The sequence below is a fragment of the Callorhinus ursinus genome, unplaced genomic scaffold (genome assembly GCF_003265705.2).
Source record: "Callorhinus ursinus isolate GAN/ISIS: 27379988/994484 unplaced genomic scaffold, GSC_fseal_2.0 scaffold8, whole genome shotgun sequence".
NCBI classification, from domain to species: domain Eukaryota; kingdom Metazoa; phylum Chordata; class Mammalia; order Carnivora; family Otariidae; genus Callorhinus; species Callorhinus ursinus.
The window spans coordinates 43,237,636-43,256,012 of record NW_027397070.1 but is presented as its reverse complement, the minus strand read 5'-3'; the positions used below and the strand labels follow the sequence as shown (position 1 = coordinate 43,256,012).

General features: G+C 50.9%; 1 protein-coding gene across 4 annotated transcripts in view; it reads left to right on the top strand.

The window, feature by feature from the left end:
- The window catches only part of MAP3K9 (mitogen-activated protein kinase kinase kinase 9), a 78,302-nt gene extending 65,588 nt beyond the window's left edge, over positions 1–12,714 (top strand). For 3 of the 4 annotated variants that reach the window (XM_073895429.1, XM_073895431.1, XM_073895430.1), the window contains 4 exons: positions 1,288–1,356; positions 3,052–3,164; positions 4,103–4,906; positions 6,228–12,714. In XM_073895429.1, coding sequence (XP_073751530.1) covers positions 1,288–1,356; positions 3,052–3,164; positions 4,103–4,906; positions 6,228–6,712 — 1,471 coding nt within the window. In that variant the 3' untranslated portion in view covers positions 6,713–12,714. The remainder of the gene's footprint in view (positions 1–1,287; positions 1,357–3,051; positions 3,165–4,102; positions 4,907–6,227) is intronic. The other variant, XM_025869779.2, reaches the window with a different exon arrangement.
- The last annotated feature ends 5,663 nt before the right edge of the window (positions 12,715–18,377 follow it).

Here is an 18,377-nt window from a genome sequence, read left to right as displayed (position 1 = left end):
TTGGCGTTAGAATCTAGAATCCCCTTTCTTGACTTTTCTAAGTGTGCGAAGAAGCAGCAACCCCCTTCTCCCTTTTTGTGACTTTTCTGAGCTTGTGCCTGGACCTGGACCTGGCTCTGGTATTCCTTTGAATCCTAAGATTTCAGGTCCCAAATCTGTTTTCTCATGTCAGATCTGAGCGAAAGGTGAAAATATCAATTTGGTGCATACAGGATTGACTCTTTGAAGCCAGGCTTTAGAAATCACTAGATGCCTTGGAATAGGGAAAAGGAAGGAAGGAAGGAAGAGAGAGAAAGACAAAGAAGGAAAGAGAGAGAAAGAAAAAGAATGAAAAGGAGAAGGAAAAGGAAGGAAGGAAGGGAAGATTAGGTATGTAGGGTCGACTGCCTAAGCTCCGTAAGAGTTCCGTGACTGAGTCCTCTAGGAATGGTAAATTGCTCTGCTGTAGAAGGTTCTGGAGAGGCAAGAGCTGCTCAGTTTGATTTCCCTTGAGCCCTGGGGTCAAGTAGGGTTGAGGTGGGTCTGAGAAACTCAGTCACCCTGAATCCCTTGGTATTTCTGACGTTCGTGTGATTCCTGATAGGATTTACCAGGTAGGCTGTGGATCCCAGTAGTTTCTCTAGTTCTGTTTCATTTATAGATATTTTTTGTCTTGCTAGTAAATTAACTTTATTTCACATTCCAAAATACTAATTTTGGCATTTTCTTCCCCGTTGCATAGACTTGTCCTCAAAACTGTTGAAACAGTTCAAAATATGACTTAATTTTTTATGATTCTCAATTCCTATTCAAGAAATAAAATATATTCCATTCATTCTTGAGTAAAGACCTCTTTAATGGCAGAAATTTTTGAGAGTCTCTGTGTGACAATATTTCTAGCTTTAGTCCCTATTAACAGAAGAAAATGTGTAACAATAAAAAGCTATATTGAATTCAGTAATGTTAAGTGAATGTGCATCTCCATCCTTTTAAAAAATAGTATTTATCTTATAGGAAACATGTACTTGCTCGTAGACAGCTTGGGTATCTGTGGATTCACATGGTCTCTGCAGTTATGCTGTGGTGGCTTGGGGACCTTTGTCCCACGGATTGGGAGGTCCTGGGCCTGTGGCAGCTCAGGCACGGCCACCTCGTTAAGATTCCTGCATGGTGCGGGTTGTGCTGACCGGGCAAGAGGAAGGCAGCTGGCCACATGGCTGGAGTCCAGCCTTGAGGGCTCCCATGTGGGAGAGGCTGAGTTGGATGTACCCACTGTCACCTACTACTGATTTTCTTTATTCATTGAAGATCCCCTCAGAGACGTGAGAAAGCTAATGGTTTAAGTACCCCATCAGAATCTCCACATTTCCACCTGGGGTGAGTCTAATCATCACCCTTCCATCACATGTGTTCATAACAGTCCCCCTTCCATTTCCTTGTTCTCACGGCACACCCCGTAGAATTGAGCGTCATTATTGCCAAGGCTGTGCTGACTTTTTTTCTTTAAAGCGGTACCCTCGTGCACGCTGGGAGCTTCCTGTGTTGGTCTGCACTTTCCCCTTTCTCCCTTCCCTGACCACTCCTGTTGTTGGGATTCTCCTGGTACCCCTAGTTATAGGGCGACAACACAAGGCTATTTATCCTTTCATCTTTAGCACTGGCTTTGACTTTGCTAATCTGGATTCCCTTGAACCCAGAGCTGGAGGTGATGTTAGAAGATTATCAGTTAGAAGTCCCAGGCTGTGGGTGTAGCAGCATGCTTATCTCTGGCTGTGTATTTTGGTGGAAACCACTGGTGGCTGGAATGTACTTGAATTTGCTGGTATTTCTGATAGCACTTGAAACAGAGGTCTGAAATGAGGGGAACCCATTGGTCCTTCTCTCTCCCTCAGGACGGACTCGGAAGAGTGGGCTTTATTTGAATAGCTTTTTCTGGCCCTAAAATGAGAGCCACCTCTGATTATAATCCTGGTATTTCCAAGGCAGCGATAACCCAGAGATTTCCTCAGTCTTCCCTCTTTATTGTCCGTTAGAGAAAAGCCCAGTGCTTCTGGGCCTCTGATTCCCCCATCGTATGAGGGGATTGGTGGGGTACCCCGTCAGGATCCTCAGAGTTACTGGCTTGTGAGTCTGAGCTCATCACAGGGATTTGAAAGCAAGCTCTTGCCCTTTTCCTCTCCGTTCCCAGACAGACCAGGGGCTCGAGTACAGTATTATGTACTCCCCACATAGGTCTGTCCCATAGGTCTGTCTGCACTGGGTTGGTGCAGCTTTGTTGGCTGGTTTTTGTTTTTATTTTTATTTTTTATTATTATTTTTTTTAAAGATTTTATTTATTTGACAGAGAGAGATAGCGAGAGCAGGAACACAAGCAGGGGGAGTGGCAGAGGGAGAAGCAGGCCTCCCGTGGAGCGGGGAGCCCGATGCGGGACTCGATCCCAGGACCCTGGGATCATGACCTGAGCCGAAGGCAGACGCTTAACGACTGAGCCACCCAGGCGCCCTGGTTTTTGTTTTTAAAAAGTGGCTGGCAAAAAAAAAAAAAAAAAAAAAAAAAAGTGGCTGGCTTTGAAAGTTGCCTAAGCATGCCATAAGCTAGACAGGAGTGGAGAAAGGGTCTGAGTGGAGTAACCTGGCCCGTCCGTGTCTGCTAGCTCATCTGCCCGGGGCTTGCCTGGCATTGTGGTGTCCCCTGATGTCAACACTGTGCTGTAGACAGTGTCCCGGAGTGATGGCCCCTTGTGGAAGATGGGCTCGGGCAAGACCGGGGCCAGTGCTGGGCAGCCCTCTTTCTCCCTGCCCTCTTGCCAGCCTGCCTGCTAGGTCTTTCCCTGGCTCCATAACAGCATGGGAAGGGGTGGGTTCATGGCCCTGCTTTTCTTTTCCTAGAGCATGTGCACTTCTGTTTGTGATGCGAGGGGACTCAGTTATGTTTGTTGCCTGTACCCCAAGGTTCTTGGGCTTTGGTGGAATTAAGCTCACAGGGAGAGACTTTTACACAGGCCCGTGGAGGTGAGAGTGGAGTAAGGGAAGTAACCAGTTCTCACAGTTTCCTCGTTTCCTCCCATTTAGCCTCAAGTCCCTGGTAGATGGATACAAACAGTGGTCGTCCAGTGCCCCCAATCTGGGGAAGGGCCCGAGGAGTAGCCCAGCCCTGCCAGGGTTCACCAGCCTTATGGAGATGGGTGAGCATTGCCTTTGTCCTGACTGTCCCTGTTTCCTCAGGGAAATTTCGGCCAACCTTCTGGGACTGTTTGAGGACCCCTAGTGCCACTTCATGGGGGTCGTCTCCTCTTTTACCCAACTCCTGGGCCCCCACCCAGTTCCTTCTTCGCTTGCTCTACTCCCATTTCATCGAACCTTCCCAAATCACAGTTTCTTCCTACTGCTGCCATGGGGCCTGCCCTTGGCCTCCTGTCCCAGGGAGTCAGGTATAGTCTCCTGAGGGCAGTGCAGAGGGTGAGGCCTTGAATCAGGCATTTTCCTTTGCTGGGTCACTTTCCTTTGTATCTTAATGTGGGGAGTCTGCAAAACAGGAGATGGTTTCTTCCTTTGTCCGAGGAAGCTTTCCACTTGCCTGTGCCTGCTGAATGGGTAAGGCCTCCTCCAGGCTCTCCCTCAGATAGTAAGTCCTCTTCTCTCTGAAGGTTTCCAGGGTCGTAGTAGGTAGGTTTATAGAGTAGATGCACCTTCACCTGTGGAGGGGATTCCAATCCATTGCTCTTAAGAGGGGGCTCTAGGCCATCCTAGAAATTCAAGGTCCCTTCCACTTTTAAGGTGCAAAAAAGTTAGGAATGTTTCTGTTCTACCCACTATTCTAGGAAACTCACACTGTACCTCTTGTGTTGAGGATCCTAATGAACGAAGTAGAAAAGTAGCAGATTTCCTTTTCTGAAAACAGGAAAAGAGGCTCTGGAATGGAGAGTGATTTCCTCATGTTGGTCACAGTTGAGTGTGGAGGACAAGCTCTGTGGGTTCACTGCCCGGTTCCTCATCCCGCCTGTGAGACTCTGCGTTCCTGATGCTCCACCAGGAGGCCCGGGGCCGGGGAGAAGGACGGGGTTCTTGCTCTTGCTGCTTCATTCCCGTTTCCTGTTCCCCCCCTTTCCTCTCTTCTTCACAGAGGATGAGGACAGCGAAGGCCCAAGGAGTGGGGAGAGTCGTCTGCAGCATTCACCCAACCAGTCCTACCTCTGTATCCCATTCCCTCGTGGAGAGGATGGAGAGGGCCCCTGCAGTGATGGAGTCCACGAGGAGCCCACCCCCGTCAACTCAGCCACCAGTACCCCTCAGCTGACGCCCACCAACAGCCTCAAGCGGGGTGGCGGCCACCACCGCCGTTGTGAGGTGGCTCTGCTCGGCTGTGGGGCCGTTCTCGCGGCCACCGGCCTGGGGTTCGACCTGCTGGAAGCTGGCAAGTACCAGCTGCTTCCCCCGGAGGAGTCTGAGCCCCCAGCCCGGGAGGAGAAGAAGAGGCGTGAGGGTCTTTTCCAGAGGGCCAGCCGTCCTCGTCGGAGCACCAGCCCCCCATCCCGGAAGCTCTTCAAGAAGGAGGAGCCCATGCTGTTGCTGGGAGACCCCTCTGCCTCCCTAACGCTGCTCTCTCTCTCCTCCATCTCCGAGTGCAACTCCACCCGCTCCCTGCTGCGTTCTGACAGCGATGAGATCGTGGTGTACGAGATGCCCGTCAGTCCGGTCAAGGCCCCACCCCTGAGCCCTTGCACCCACAACCCCCTGGTCAACGTCCGAGTGGAGCGCTTCAAACGAGACCCTAACCAATCCCTGACTCCTACCCACGTCACCCTCACGGCCCCCACACAGCCCAGTGGCCACCGGCGGACTCCTTCTGATGGGGCGCTCAAGCCAGTGGCTCTCCTAGCCAGCAGGAGCCCCTCCAGCAATGGGCTGAGCCCCAGCCCCGGAGCAGGTGAGTCCTGCCCTCCTCCTCTTTTCTCTTTCCTGCCCTTGTGCCTCCGCCAGGAGTGGCAGCATTGGAGTGGATGCCGTTCCTCCTCTGGCTCAGCCCGCCGGGACATGCTGCCCTGGGGTTGGAGAGGTGGCCAGGCTGGCTACCTTCTCTCTGTGGGGAGAGTGCCTCAGTCGGGGGAGACAGGCAGCTTCTAGGAAGGCTCGGGCCCAGGGCTCCCGTGGGAAATTCGGGCTCTGGGTCTTGGAGCGCACCGCGCCGTGCCTGCAGGGTACTGGTGGGGCAGGGGCCTAGCTCGCTTGTTCCCGGAAGTGGAGACCGACGCTCCGGAAGGAGTGCCGCACTGCACTAGGAGGGGTGTTCGGTGCCACGCGGCTGGGCTTGCGCCTGTCATACTCACAGGCCAGCTTCCTCCTATGCGTCCTGCCCCGCGTCACTCGTCCCTTACTCATTGCTGACTCCCCGGACGTGGAGAGGGATGCAGGTAAATTGCTGAGGCCGGCATATGCCTGCCTTCTCTGTCTGACACCCAGCCACCTGGCCGTAGGTAACCCAGGTCATTCCCATCACCATCCCCTGCTCCCTAGAGACCTACGTCTTACTCGGAAGCCCCTCTCACCCAGTAGAAGATGACCAGGTGGCAACTGAGAGTTCAGTGATCTTTGAGTAAACAGTTGTATTTCCCCCTTTCAGCTTGCCCCTCCCCTCTTTAGATTTTTTCTGTTGAACTCAGATGTGTGTCCGCTTTGGGAAGCAGACCTTATGACTCATCTTTGGAGTTCTGATGCCTAGATTTGCTCCTGCCTCCCATGTTTATTCACTGAATGAACTGGGAATAAGCAGACCCTTCCTTGAGTCTCAGGGGTCAGCGAACTTTCTTGGTAAAGGGCCAGATAGTAAATATTTTAGGCTTTGTGGGTCCCATGGTCTCTGTTGTAACTACTCAACACTGCTGCCCCAGTGGGAGAGCGAGCAATGGGTGTGGCTGTGTTACACTAAAGCTTTATTTGCCAACACAGCGTGGCCCGTGGGGCATAGTTCTGCTTTAAGCTGCTTCATTACAGATGTGACCTCCGTATGTCCCGTGACTATTTTTATTATCAGATACAGTGGCCTTCTGGCCTTCTGGTTCACTACTGTATCCCCATTGCCTCCCAGCACACTGCACGGCACACAGTAGGCTCTCATTAAACATTTGTTAGTCGGGTTAGTCCCAGTGACTAGGGATGTGGCAGCTGGGGTGGTGGGGGGGAGCGGTGTATACCTGGCCCAGAAATGTGGTGCTGTCATCTGATGCTTCTCCCTCTGTCTCTTTGACCAGGAATGTTGAAAACCCCCAGCCCCAGCCGAGACCCAGGTGAATTCCCCCGTCTCCCTGACCCCAATGTGGTCTTTCCCCCAACCCCAAGGCGCTGGAACACACAGCAGGACTCCACCCTGGAGAGACCCAAGACCCTGGAGTTTTTGCCTCGGCCACGTCCTTCTGCCAACCGGCAACGGCTGGACCCTTGGTGGTTCGTGTCCCCCAGCCACGCCCGCAGCGCCTCCCCAGCCAACAGCTCCAGCACGGAGACGCCCAGCAACCTGGACTCCTGCCTTGCTAGCAGCAGCAGCACTGTGGAGGAGCGGCCTGGACTTCCCGCCTTGCTCCCGTTCCAGGCGGGGCCGCTGCCCCCCCCCGAGCGGACGCTTCTGGACCTGGACGCGGAGGGCCAGAGTCAGGACAGCACTGTGCCACTGTGCAGAGCTGAACTGAACACACACAGGCCTGCCCCTTATGAGATTCAGCAAGAGTTCTGGTCTTAGCATGAAAAGGGTTGGGGGGCGGCCAAGGGGGAAGCAGGAGGAGATCGGGGGAGCTGGCTGGCACAGCCCTTTCTCAGAGTTGGACCCCCTGAAATCCAGCCCTACTTCTTGCACTGATAATGCACTTTGAAGATGGAAGGGTGGAAGCGGGGCCACTTGAGAGGGTCCCCTGCCCTGCAGGGCCTTTCTGCCCACGTCCACCAGAAGGGGCTGTGGCCATCAGCTCTGGCTGTGTAGGGGAGGGAGGGGTGCGTGCATGTCCCCCAGCCTCCACACTCTTCCTCGCCTTTAGGGTGACCCCGCAGGGTCGCTCAGCCAAATCTGTCTGCTGCCCCCTCTCCTCGGCCCCCTGGGTGAGCCCAGAGCCTGTCCTGGAGTCCTTTTGTTAGCCCTGCCGTCCGCCTTCCCAAACACCAGGATTGGAGGTTCTCTGAGTGATTTTCTTCCTCTTCTACATTCTTCCCCAACACCCATGAGTCAGAATCTCAGTTGAAGTGAGATAGGAGTTTTTCCGGGTCCTCAGCCCTTATGTGCCAGCTGGGGGACCGAAGGCGTGGGCGCAGGAGTGGACGGACCTGGCAGTGAGCTGCCTGCGCGTCCAGGTGCCCCCTGATTTAGTTGAGCCTCGCAGGGGTGAAGGGACCTGCCTCAGTGCGAACTGTGAGGGAAGGAGAAGGAGTCAGGAAACCCAGAGTCGAGTGGCAGCCAAGAGGGTCACAGAGTCTGTCCTTGTTCCTTTTGGAAACATGCAAATAAGGGCAGAAACCAGCACCTGTTGATGGCATCCAGCTCCCACCTGGGGTCTGGACATGGCCAGACCCGTGTCTGCCGCAAACATGCTCATCCCAGGGATCGTTTCTTGGGAGGCACACTCCCCGGTGCCAGTCCTGGAACCAGAGACAAAGTTCCTGTGCTGGTCCATTTTGTTGTCTGATATTTATGTGTCACGCCCTTCCCTTGATCTTTCCTCCCATCCCTGGGATCAGGGGGCTTTGGGTTATGAGTTTGGGTGGTAGAAACTTTGCACTGCTCCAGAAGAGCATATCGGTGGGGGGCGGGCTGGGGGCTCCTGGACACTGGGAGCTGGAACTGAGAGGATTTCTTCTCAGCCAGGCCATCCATTCTGGGATGCCCTTGAAGGAAAACGGAGCCTTAGTGGTACCTTCCGCAAACGGATACGGTGAGGCCATGATGTTTGTAAGGTGCTTAGTGAGCCCCCAATGTGACGCAAGCCCCAGGCTCTGCAGACTGACCACGGCCTCTTGTCTCTATGCACAGGTGGCCCCTGATGCTGGGCTCTGGATCCTGAACTGGGTCAGAAGGAGAGCAGAGGCCAACCCCGACTTTTCTGGAATTTGCTTCCTTAACTTGAATATTGAGTTGTTTCTGGAGCTTTCTCCTGTGTACCTTCACTTTTCCACTTACCCTGAGGCCTCCTGTATTGAGTGTGAACAGTTTTCTTTGTGCGGGACACACTCATAAGCCGGATGGGGAGCACAGCCTTTGGTCATGCTCCTCTCCCCTCCAGACTCTCCAAATGTTGCTTCACTGTTCTCTATCATGGAATAGTTCCCTGGAGTTGTTGCAGGACAGCCTGCAGCCTCCCTGCCTTTGCTGCCGGGGGGCCAGAATGTGGGCAGCGACATAGCTGGCTCAGGTGATGCGTCTGGTTACTGCTCTCTCTCTCTGTAACTGATAAAGTCCCAACCTGGGAATGAAAAAAGGGGTGACCTTGGTTTTCAAATTGCTCCTAAAACAAGGTGCAAGGGTGCCACCTCATCTTGGGTGGGAGGCACTCTCAGTGCGTTGCCTTCTGGGGCTTTGCTGTTGTGTCTCATCTCTCCTTTGCTTTGTGCAGGGAAGACCGTAAGAGAGGATTTTTGCCTCCATCCCCTCACTCCTTGGCCAGAAGGGGGAAAATGTGAATCTTAGCCACAGCCAACCAGTGACTCCCCTTCATTCTTTTTTTTTTTTTTTTAAGATTTTATTTATTTCTTTGACACAGAGAGAGAGAGAGAGAGGGAGAGAGCACAAGCAGGGGGAGCGGCAGGCAGAGGGAGAAGCAGGCTTCCTGCATGAGCAGGGAGCCCGATGTGGGGCTCCATCCCAGGACCCTGGGGTCCTGACCTGAGCTGAAGGCAGCGGTTTAACCAGCTGAGCCACCCAGGCGCCCCCCCCCTTCATTCTCGACGGGGAGAGGGCTGCAGGTGGTCTCTTCTGTGCCCTTCGCTGGGCTCTCCATAGCCCCGGTTCCTAAGTCACGAATGCATCTATGAACGCTTGGCTCCACTGAATGGCCCTTCGGTGGGGTGCAGCATACAGCAAAATCCAAACCCGGCTGGCTCTGGACAGTGCTCTGTGCTGTGAGGCAATTGACTGTTTTCTACTTTTTGTTGTTTTTTTGAGGCTGCAGCCATCTTTTTTGGAAGTGGTCATATAACTGTTGCAGTGTAGGCTGAATGGTGGCCACTTGGCGTTGAGTGAGAGGTGGAACCCGTTTCTTGCTCCACCATCCAGAGGGGAGACAAGGGAAGCCTGGTTTTGCTGAGGGTAGAATTGCACATGCAAGAGGCAGAAGCAGGGTTAGGCTGAAGCTGCTTCGGTGAGCTTGCACGAAGATGGAGGGGTTCTTTCTCAGCTCCTCCAAACCCTGTCTCTGATGGGCCCCTGCCCACCACACTCTGTCTCTCTCTTTGGGGCAAGGCTTGGTTGGATAAGGATCCTGTATAGTAATGGACTTGATTTGCTTTCCGTCCACTTCGGCTCCCTGGTGTCTGTGGTCATGGTCAGGAGCAGGCCTTGAAGCTGGGATCAGCCCCTGCGGTGGCATTAACCAGCATCTCCTGTTCTCTTTCCTTCTCTTTCCTCAGGAACACTTTCCCTCTGCTCTTGGCAGGTGCTCACTACTGGAAGATGGTGATAGAAAGCAGATACTGCTCTCTGCTCTTCCTCCTTGGATCCTTCCACGGATTCTAAACAGGATTATCCTCTATTTACACCCTTGGGGACCCAGGCCACTGCCAGGGGCTGAGTGGATGTCCCCATTTTCCCAATATGTTATTTCTAAGAAGCTTTGGTGGATGTTCTTCACTTCACATCCTGTAGTATCCCAAGGGTCTGGTAGTAATGATGAAGGTGGTGATGATGATGTTTTACATGGGTCAACTCAGAATAATGCTAACCTTTCCTCCTGACTTTACAAAATTGCATCATTGTCCTGATATACTTGCTGGTGGAGAAGAGGAAATGCTTAAAGAGGAAGAAATTCAAAGGAAGAGAAATTGAAAAGCTGCTTGGGCTGGCTGCTGAGTCAGGCACCGAGCTCTTGAGCCCCGAACAAGGTGGCTCTCTTCCACTTTCTGCTTTGGTCTCTGGCCTCAGGCTTGGTTTTTAGCTCCTCTCAAATTTCCTTCCTGTAAAAGCAACCATTACCTGCTTCCCTGTCAAGGGCAATGAGGACATGTATCCGAGCAGGTCAGCAGAGCACGCAGCTCCCTGCAGGCCATTAGGATGGACTGCTGACATTAACAGTGTGGTTCTCACCACTTTTGCCTCTAAGGGACTTGCCTACTGTTCCTTCCTTTGGTTTTTGGAAGAGTAGTGATTTGGAGTTGGTTTACCACGGGGGCCATGGTCAGACACGTGTTCTTCTGCATTTATGTAGCACCTGGTGTTTATAAGCATCCTTTCTACTCCGCCCACTTGTCAGGCTGGCCCTCAGCATTAGTGTCTTAGGAAGGAGGAACTAGGAGATGGGGAGGCTGGAGACAGCATCGGAATGACAGTTGGGGGCGTCGGATTTTTTGGGAGTCATTCCCAGAGTCTGCTTTGTTTAGAGACTGGAAGCAGGCCAATTCCTGGAAGAATCTTTGTGAGAAGGTCCGCTGACCCTTGAGACACATGTCTTAGTGTGAGGCTCTTTACAAGGCCCCTTTTCCCTCAGACCACGGTTGCTCAGGGACACAGCAAGACACCCCAAAGGCACCTAGGTGTGGCTTGTTGTCAACGCTCTTACTCCTCAGTCCCGACGATGGAGACCCCCTCCTCCCTCCATCCCCCCACAAAGAGGGAGACACCTCCTGAGCACTGCTAACTCTTCAAGCTCGCTTTTAACAAAAGCACAGAGCAGCAGACTCTGAAGGCCGGATGGCTGTGAATGGTATGCTTCAGGGAGCCTTGACCTTTTCCTCGTGTGTTTAATTAAGCCTGTGCTTTTGACTCAGGTATGTGAGGGCCCCCCTTCAGGCAGGTGAGAAACACTCCACTGCCTCTTGAAGGATTTGGGAGACAAAGCAGGTGTTGCCCTTGCTGTAGTGCAAGGCTTTTCCCAAAAGCTCTGCCAGAGACTGTGGCGCCGGATCAGAGGTGAGAGCAGCCTGCAGCATGCTGTGACCGGAAGGGAGTGTGGTGGCGGGAGCGGCACGCTAGTGGTGACCTGAGCTGCCTCCATACTAGTTGGGTGAAGTTGCAAATGTTTCTTTCCCTCTCTGGACCTCTGAGTCCAACCACGAACTGAGGGGGATGCTACCTTCTTCCCTACCTGAAGTGGGAAACCCTTTAACTTCAAAATGTATGATCCTGGAACCCAAGGTCCAGCACTGATGAGCCTCACCTTGCTAGATTGCTTCCCTTTGTGGAGAAAATTGTGTGCGTGTGTGCGTGCGTGTGCGTGTGCGTGTGTGTGTGTGTGGTTGTACATCAAAACCAGTCGAATATTGGCAGTTTCCTATGGTTCAACCTAAGCCACCTGCCTCTCTCCGTGGCTACAGGCCTGAGGATGACTCCTTGTCAAGCTACATTTGTTACTAGGAACATATTCCCAAATGCTCTCTTCTTTCAGACGAATCCTTGCTTTCTCAGATCAGGAATTCAAATTAGTGAAAATCCACATTAGAAAGGAGAACACACTGCTGCTTCTGGGAGTCCCTAGCACCTCCCTGGCGTTGCCACCCAGGCACTCGCCATGTCAGGCACTGGCATTTGAAGGCAGGACGCAGAGACTGGAGTCCTGGCTAATGAAGGCTAAGTAACGGGATTTAGGTGCCTCATTAACCTGACCCAGCTCTGGGCTTCTGGTTGGCTGTGCAGGCTAGGTGAGCCTCTCATCAGCTTCCCAGACTGTTGACTATTTTCCATTGGCCCTGATGAGATACCGACAGCAACCCCCCCTCCTTTGTTCATTTCCGGTCTTGGGCCCTGGAAGCACCGTGGCCTCGCCCTAGCATTTGTTGTTCTGAAGGTTGGGCTCCTTCCTTAATCTGGAGCCAGGAGGACTGCTCTTCCTGATTCCTTCCGCCTGTGGCTGCCTGCATCCCCTCCCCATAGCCTTCTCCTGAGTCCCTTGCTCACCGATGCAGCTAGACTAGAGAAGAGCCCTTGTAATGAGTTACACGCCCTTGGTCCCCAGTTGTAGCAAAGAAGGGAGGTGATGAACGCATCAGCTTTCTCTGATTTTCCTCACTGTCCATCCTGAACACACGCACACACTCGCACGCTCACACACTCACCTGCTTGCACACAGATTTAAACTGTATCTTCTGGAGGATTAAGGAAAAAGGACGGAGATGGGTTTTACTTGGTTTGCAGAAACGCTTTCTTTGGGATTTTCCTCCCCGTTAGAGCCTTTGAGTCTAGGTAAAGTGGAAGTTCACATTTGTGTTCGTTTTGTTTCTCTGGAATTAGCTACTAGTTTTCATCCCTAGGCTCCAGTGTCTTGTCTGTATGCCCTGAGCCTGTGTCCTTGAATTCCCATTTTGCTTTGGGATTTAAGTTATTGTAATTTGTCAACGATATTTAAAAATAGAAAAGTCCTGAAGGAAACTTACCAGGTTCTTTTCTTTGGCTTTTTTTTTTTTCAAGGTACTGTAAATTGTTAACTAGGGATGCCAAGCAGGCTTGGTTCAATGGCTAAACCTCTTATCGTATTACAGTGTAATGCTGACTCAGCCTGGTCCCACCACCAGAGCACACACAGACTTGAATAAAAACTGTTACAACAATGACTTCTGGTTTGCCGTGTGCTTTGTAAGCTTATCCTTTCCCCTCTTTATAATCGAACAAAATGTCCAAGTAACTGGCTCTTTCTGGGGCTTTCCGTATGTAGGGAAAAATAAAATCTGTGGCGATGGTTCAGGAAAGAGGAGGAGGGTGAGGAGCCTCCCCGAAGGCCCTGGAGCCCCCAGCTGGACCACAGGGGGCCCTACTGGCACATGGCGCTGAACAGCTTAGCTCCAACCTCTGCAGCCCAGGAGGGGTGGCCGACGTGGGGTTCAGTGCTGGATGCTGAGACTGAGAAGAAAGATGACCTTTGGCTGAACTTCAGGGTGGGTTTGCCCAGGGCCCACATAACCTTTGGAAGGAGATTGGGCAAAGATGAAAAAATGACTGAACTCTTTGCTGGAGAAGATGCCATGAAAGGTACCATATGCTGTGTACAAGGCATGTAAATGGCTCCATGTTTCTGGAAAGCAGTCTGGCCATGTGGCATTAATTCCGTAACATGGGCCCAGAAATAGCATTTATTAGTAAACACTAGGTACAATGTACCAAGTATTGTGTTAAGACTTGACTTACGTTATCTTATTTACAACATCTCAACGTCTTTAAGAGTAGACCCCATTTTATCTCCATTATATATTGAGGCAAATGAGGATCAGAGTCAAGTAACACGCCCAAGGCCACACAACTATCAAATAGTGGAGCTGGGATTTTTCCGAGTCTAGCGTCTGCACTCGTATCACTTGTGGGGCGCCTGGGTGGTTCAGGTGGTTAAGCTTCCGACTCTTGATTTTGGCTCAGGTCATGATCTCGGGGTCATGAGATCGAGCCCCACATTGGGCTCCGTGCTCAGTGGGAAATCTGCTTGTCTCCCTCTCCTCTGCTCCTCGCCCTGCTCTCTCTTAAATAAATAAATCTTTAAAAAATAAAAGTGTGCCTGCCTTTGGAACGTTTAAGACTTTTCCTTACAATGGATATATGTTACTTCTACATTCAGCAAAAGAATGGTGAATTCCGTAGTTTGGGGTATTTTCCCATGATACCAGGTTCTCCTGCAGATGTTCCAGAAGCCTAGGCCACTTGCTTCAGGGCTGCTCCCTGACCTGAGCAATCCAGCAAGGTGATTCCAGACCAGGGCCAGGACCAGGACAAGCTTCCAGGTCCTAAGGAATCTCCCCCGGCCCCTCTCCTCATTTCTTCCTCCCAACTGAGAAATGGTGCCGAAAAGGTGAGTCACTTGCAGAACGCAAGCAGAACCTAGTGAGGACACAGGAACAGAGAAAGTTCTGGAAGGAAGTACCACGGAGGTCTCCTAGAGGGCATAGCTGCTTAGGAGTGCCATTTCTTGGGCGGGCACACAGTGTGCTCTTAACATTTGCAACCCACGCACACAGCCCTCTATGCAAGGAGCTGGGCTGGGGTTGGGTACAACCACACCCCGTTGACTTGACCGTGGAATGTACTTCATTCAAGGCTGGGACCAGTGTGCTAATGCTCTGATCCCTGCAGTCGCCACCCAATCTAGTCCAACCAGCTCAAGCTGGAGAACGTGTTTGGGCATAGGTGGGTGGAGTCGGGGGTGTCTGCTGCTCAGCCTTGCTCCTCCTCTCCGACACCGGTCACAGGGCAGCCACCCAATCAGGAGAGCCTCTTGCACAGTCTCAAAGGCAGACACAGGAGGCTCCTTTGTGTTGAAGGGAAAAGGGGAGGGTTGGGACAGGAGATCAGCCCTAGGAAATACGCTCATGGAACACAGGTCTGGTCATGTTACACCCCAATGTCTGTAGGAAGAGATCCACATTCTTTAGCATGGCCTTGAGGGCCTTTCACGATCTGGTCCCAGCCTACCTTCCCAAACTCCTAGCACAATTTTCCTGCCCTGAGCTCTTCCTCACCCTAAGACCGTACCCTTCCCTCTTTCCCGTAAGATTTGATCTTCCAGGAACTGAGGCCTCCTGCTGGAGAGAGCATTATCTTCTTTCTGAGCAGATGCTGTGCTACCTCCCCAGGTGTCTAAGCTGAATGTAACCTGATTAAATGGTTGGCAAATTAAGTGATTGGATTTAGGGTGGGAGGACACCAGGGAGCAATAGGCCAGAGAAGGAGGGAAAGAGAAGAAAGGAAGAGAGATGGGACCCTGCCCTCTGGAAGGCCACACATTCCCTGGAGAGACAGAAGATGCTGGGATGTACTGAAGCAGGTTACCAAGCACAACAGGAGTCGTATGACAAAGGCAGGCCTGGGGGCCATGGGCAGTGAGCGGCAGCCAGTTAAAGAGACGCTGACTCCCATCTTGTTCTGTGTTTTACCCAGCCTGAAAAGAGAAGAATCATCCTTCTGACACATACGGACGGAGGGCCTACTCAGGGCTGTGATTCAGTGTGACCAGCAAATTCCAGTTCCGTTCGGGCCCAGGCAGGTCAAGGAGGGATGCATTCTTGAGATGGTAGGATGCGGTAGAGGGTGGCGGTGGATGGAGAGGCCTGTCCCATCTGAGGGCATCCACTTAAAAAAAGAGTGCATAAACACATCCCCTCTGTGCTTGAAACTTCCTGAAAGTGAACGAAAGAGACAGAAAAGGGCTGCTGCCTTTTAGGAATTTACCATGTAGTGGGGAAAATCAGGTGAGGCCACAAGAAGGGCACTGGGGGCGTACACCTGGGGCCAGGGGCGGGGGATGGGGGAGAGGTGGAAGCCATGTCTAAGCTGAGGCGTGAAAGAGGAGTAAGACCGAAAGGGTCCCTGGGTGGTGATGATGGTAGCAGGGATCCCAAGGATTATTTGAGCAGCCCTTGTTTTTTTGTTTTTAATTTAAATTCAGTTAGCCAACATATAGTCCATCGTTAGTTTCGGATGTAGTGTTCAATGATTCATCAGTGCTCATCATATCATGTGCCCTCCTTAATGCCCATCCCCCAGTTGCCCCATCCCCCACCCCCCTCCCTTCCATAACCCTCAGTTGGTTTCCTGGAGTCAAGAGTCTCTCATGGTTTGTCTCCCTCTCTGAGTTCTTCCCATTCGGTTTTTCCCTCCCTTTCCCTATTGTCCTCTGCGCTATTTCTTATGTTACATATATGAGTGAAACCATATGATAATTGTCTTTCTCTGCTTGACTTACTTCACTTAGCATAATCCCCTCCAGTTCCATCCACGTCGATGCAAATGGTGGGTATGCATCCTTTCTGATGGCTGAGCAATATTCCACTGTATATATGGACCACATCTTCTTTATCCATTCATCTGCTGAAGGGCATCTCGAATCCTTCCACAGTTTGGCTATTGTGGACATTGCTGCTATGAACACTGGGGTGCAAGTGCCCCTTCTCTTTACTACTTCTGTATCTTTGGGGTAAATACCCAGGAGTGCAATTGCTGGGTCATAGAGTAGCTCTATTTTTAACGTCCTGAGGAGCCTCCATACTGTTTTCCAGAGTGGTTGCACCAGCTTGCCTTCCCACCAGCAGTGTAAGCGGGTTCCCCTTTCTCCGCATCCTCGCCAACATTTGTTGTTTCCTGTCTGGTTCATCGAGCAGCCCCTGTGAGGGGGCTTTTCATCCTCTGCCAGACTGCTTAGCTTGCATTCCTCCCCTCACAGGACACTTTGTTCTCGTACGTAGCCTTTTCTTTATCGTAAGTGTTGGGCTTAGGTGATCACTGGGCCAGAAGCAGCGCTGGTGAGAGGAGGAGTGGGTGCTTCTAGCCGGGCTCCCCCCGTGCTGTCTAGTCTGCCCTGGGGTGAGGGGGACAGTGTGTCTCGAAGGAGACTTTCTGTGGAGAATCAGACAAGGGTGCGGGCCGTGGAGAATTGCATATGGGGTGAAGGGTTTGGGGCACAGGGGGTCTTTTTCTTGACCCCATCTCTCAACAAATGATATGAATGACAGCCGATAACAGCCCCTCCCTCCCTCTGGCAGGTAGAGCAACGGTCTTCAAAGCGTGGTCCATAGACCCCTGGGGGTCTGCAATGTCAAAACCATTTTCCCAATGATATCAAACTGTTATTTACCCCTTCGCTGTGTTGATATCCGCACCAGGGGTACAAAACCGTGGTGCGTGAACTCCTGGCACCTTCGCCCCTGTCACGGCAATGACACCGACTGTAGCCTCCCCACCACGCACTCACAACAACGGAAACGCGTTTCACTGAACAATGTCCCTGATAGAACAGGAAACATTATTAATTTATTTGCATCTTGATTCATGAGTCCATCTTTTTAACGTCCTATGTGAGGAAATGTAAAGTTCACAGAAAGCCCTTCTGCGGCAGATGGAAATCCCAGGGTTGTCTCGAGGGAAAGCACATGTGGGGTTGAGTCGCCAGCTGAACAAGGTGCTGTTTTTTCATAGAGCACTGCTTTTACTTGAAACGCTGATTGTCAAGCAAACTATGGGTATTTGGGCTTGACTACTTGGCAGATATGTTCCTAAAAATGAAGGAAGTGGGACTGTTACTTCAAGGAAAACAGCCGATGTTATTTCTTCCCAATGACAAAATTCAAGCTTCCAAGTGAAAATTATGATTTTGGAAAACTGGAGTCTGTCCTGAGCTTGACAGCTTCCCCACACTTAAAGCCTTTTCTGATGAGATCAGTAGCAATATTAATGAATGTGATTTTTTTTTTGATGTTCTATCATGAAATGTGTCAACATTTGGAAGTTCTCCATAACTCATAAACCGGTAGTTTCCATATGACAATAAAGTTATAAAATCATGCATCAAAAATCTATTCAAAGTCCAAAATAGACCAATGGATTTTATTTATTTTTTTAAGATTTTATTTTATTTTTTTTAAAGATTTTATTTGACAGAGAGAGAAGGAAAGAGAGAGAGCACAAGCGGGGGGAACTGCCAAGGGAGAGGGAGAAGCAGACTCCCCGCTGAGCAGGACATTGATCCCAGGACCCCAGGATCATGACCTGAGCTGAGGCCGACCCTTAACCAACTGAGCCACCCAGGCGCCCCTAGACCCATGGATTTTAATATAGCATTGTACAAAATTCATGGATCTGATTTCTGATTCTACATTCCAACTAACCTTTAAAAAAACCATAACTTGTTGAGTGTTGAAATAGTATCAAAAAAGAACGCCCACAATTATCTGAAAAATGCTATTAAAACACTCCTTCTTTTTCCAACTACATAACTGTCTGAGGCCAGATTTTCTTCATATGTTTCAACCAAAACAAGATATGGCAACAGATTGAATGCAAAAGCAGATATAGAGTTTGGCTGTCTTTTATTAAGCCAGACATTAAAGAGATGTGCAAAAATGTGAATATCAACACTGTTCATCGAATTTTTTTGTTTTGGAAAATATGGTTATTTTTCATTAAAATATGTTCTTTGTGTGAAACTTTTAATAAGATAATTATTTTCATTTTTAAATGAATCAACAAATTAAAACTTTTTTCTTGGTTTTACTTTCGAATAAGATTGATAAATATTGTGGGTATAATGCACATACATATGCAGGCACTCTTTGGGGTCTAAAATTACCAGGGGATTTGAATCCCCACCAGATGGCGCTAATGAGAACAAAGAGAAGGTGGGAGGCACAGAGAGCGGGAGAGAGGGAGGGAGGGAGAAAAAGAGAGGAAGGGAGGGAGGGCATTAAAGTGGGATTTGCAGTAGTGAGTTTCATAGTGTGAGATTTCCTAAGAGCAATGA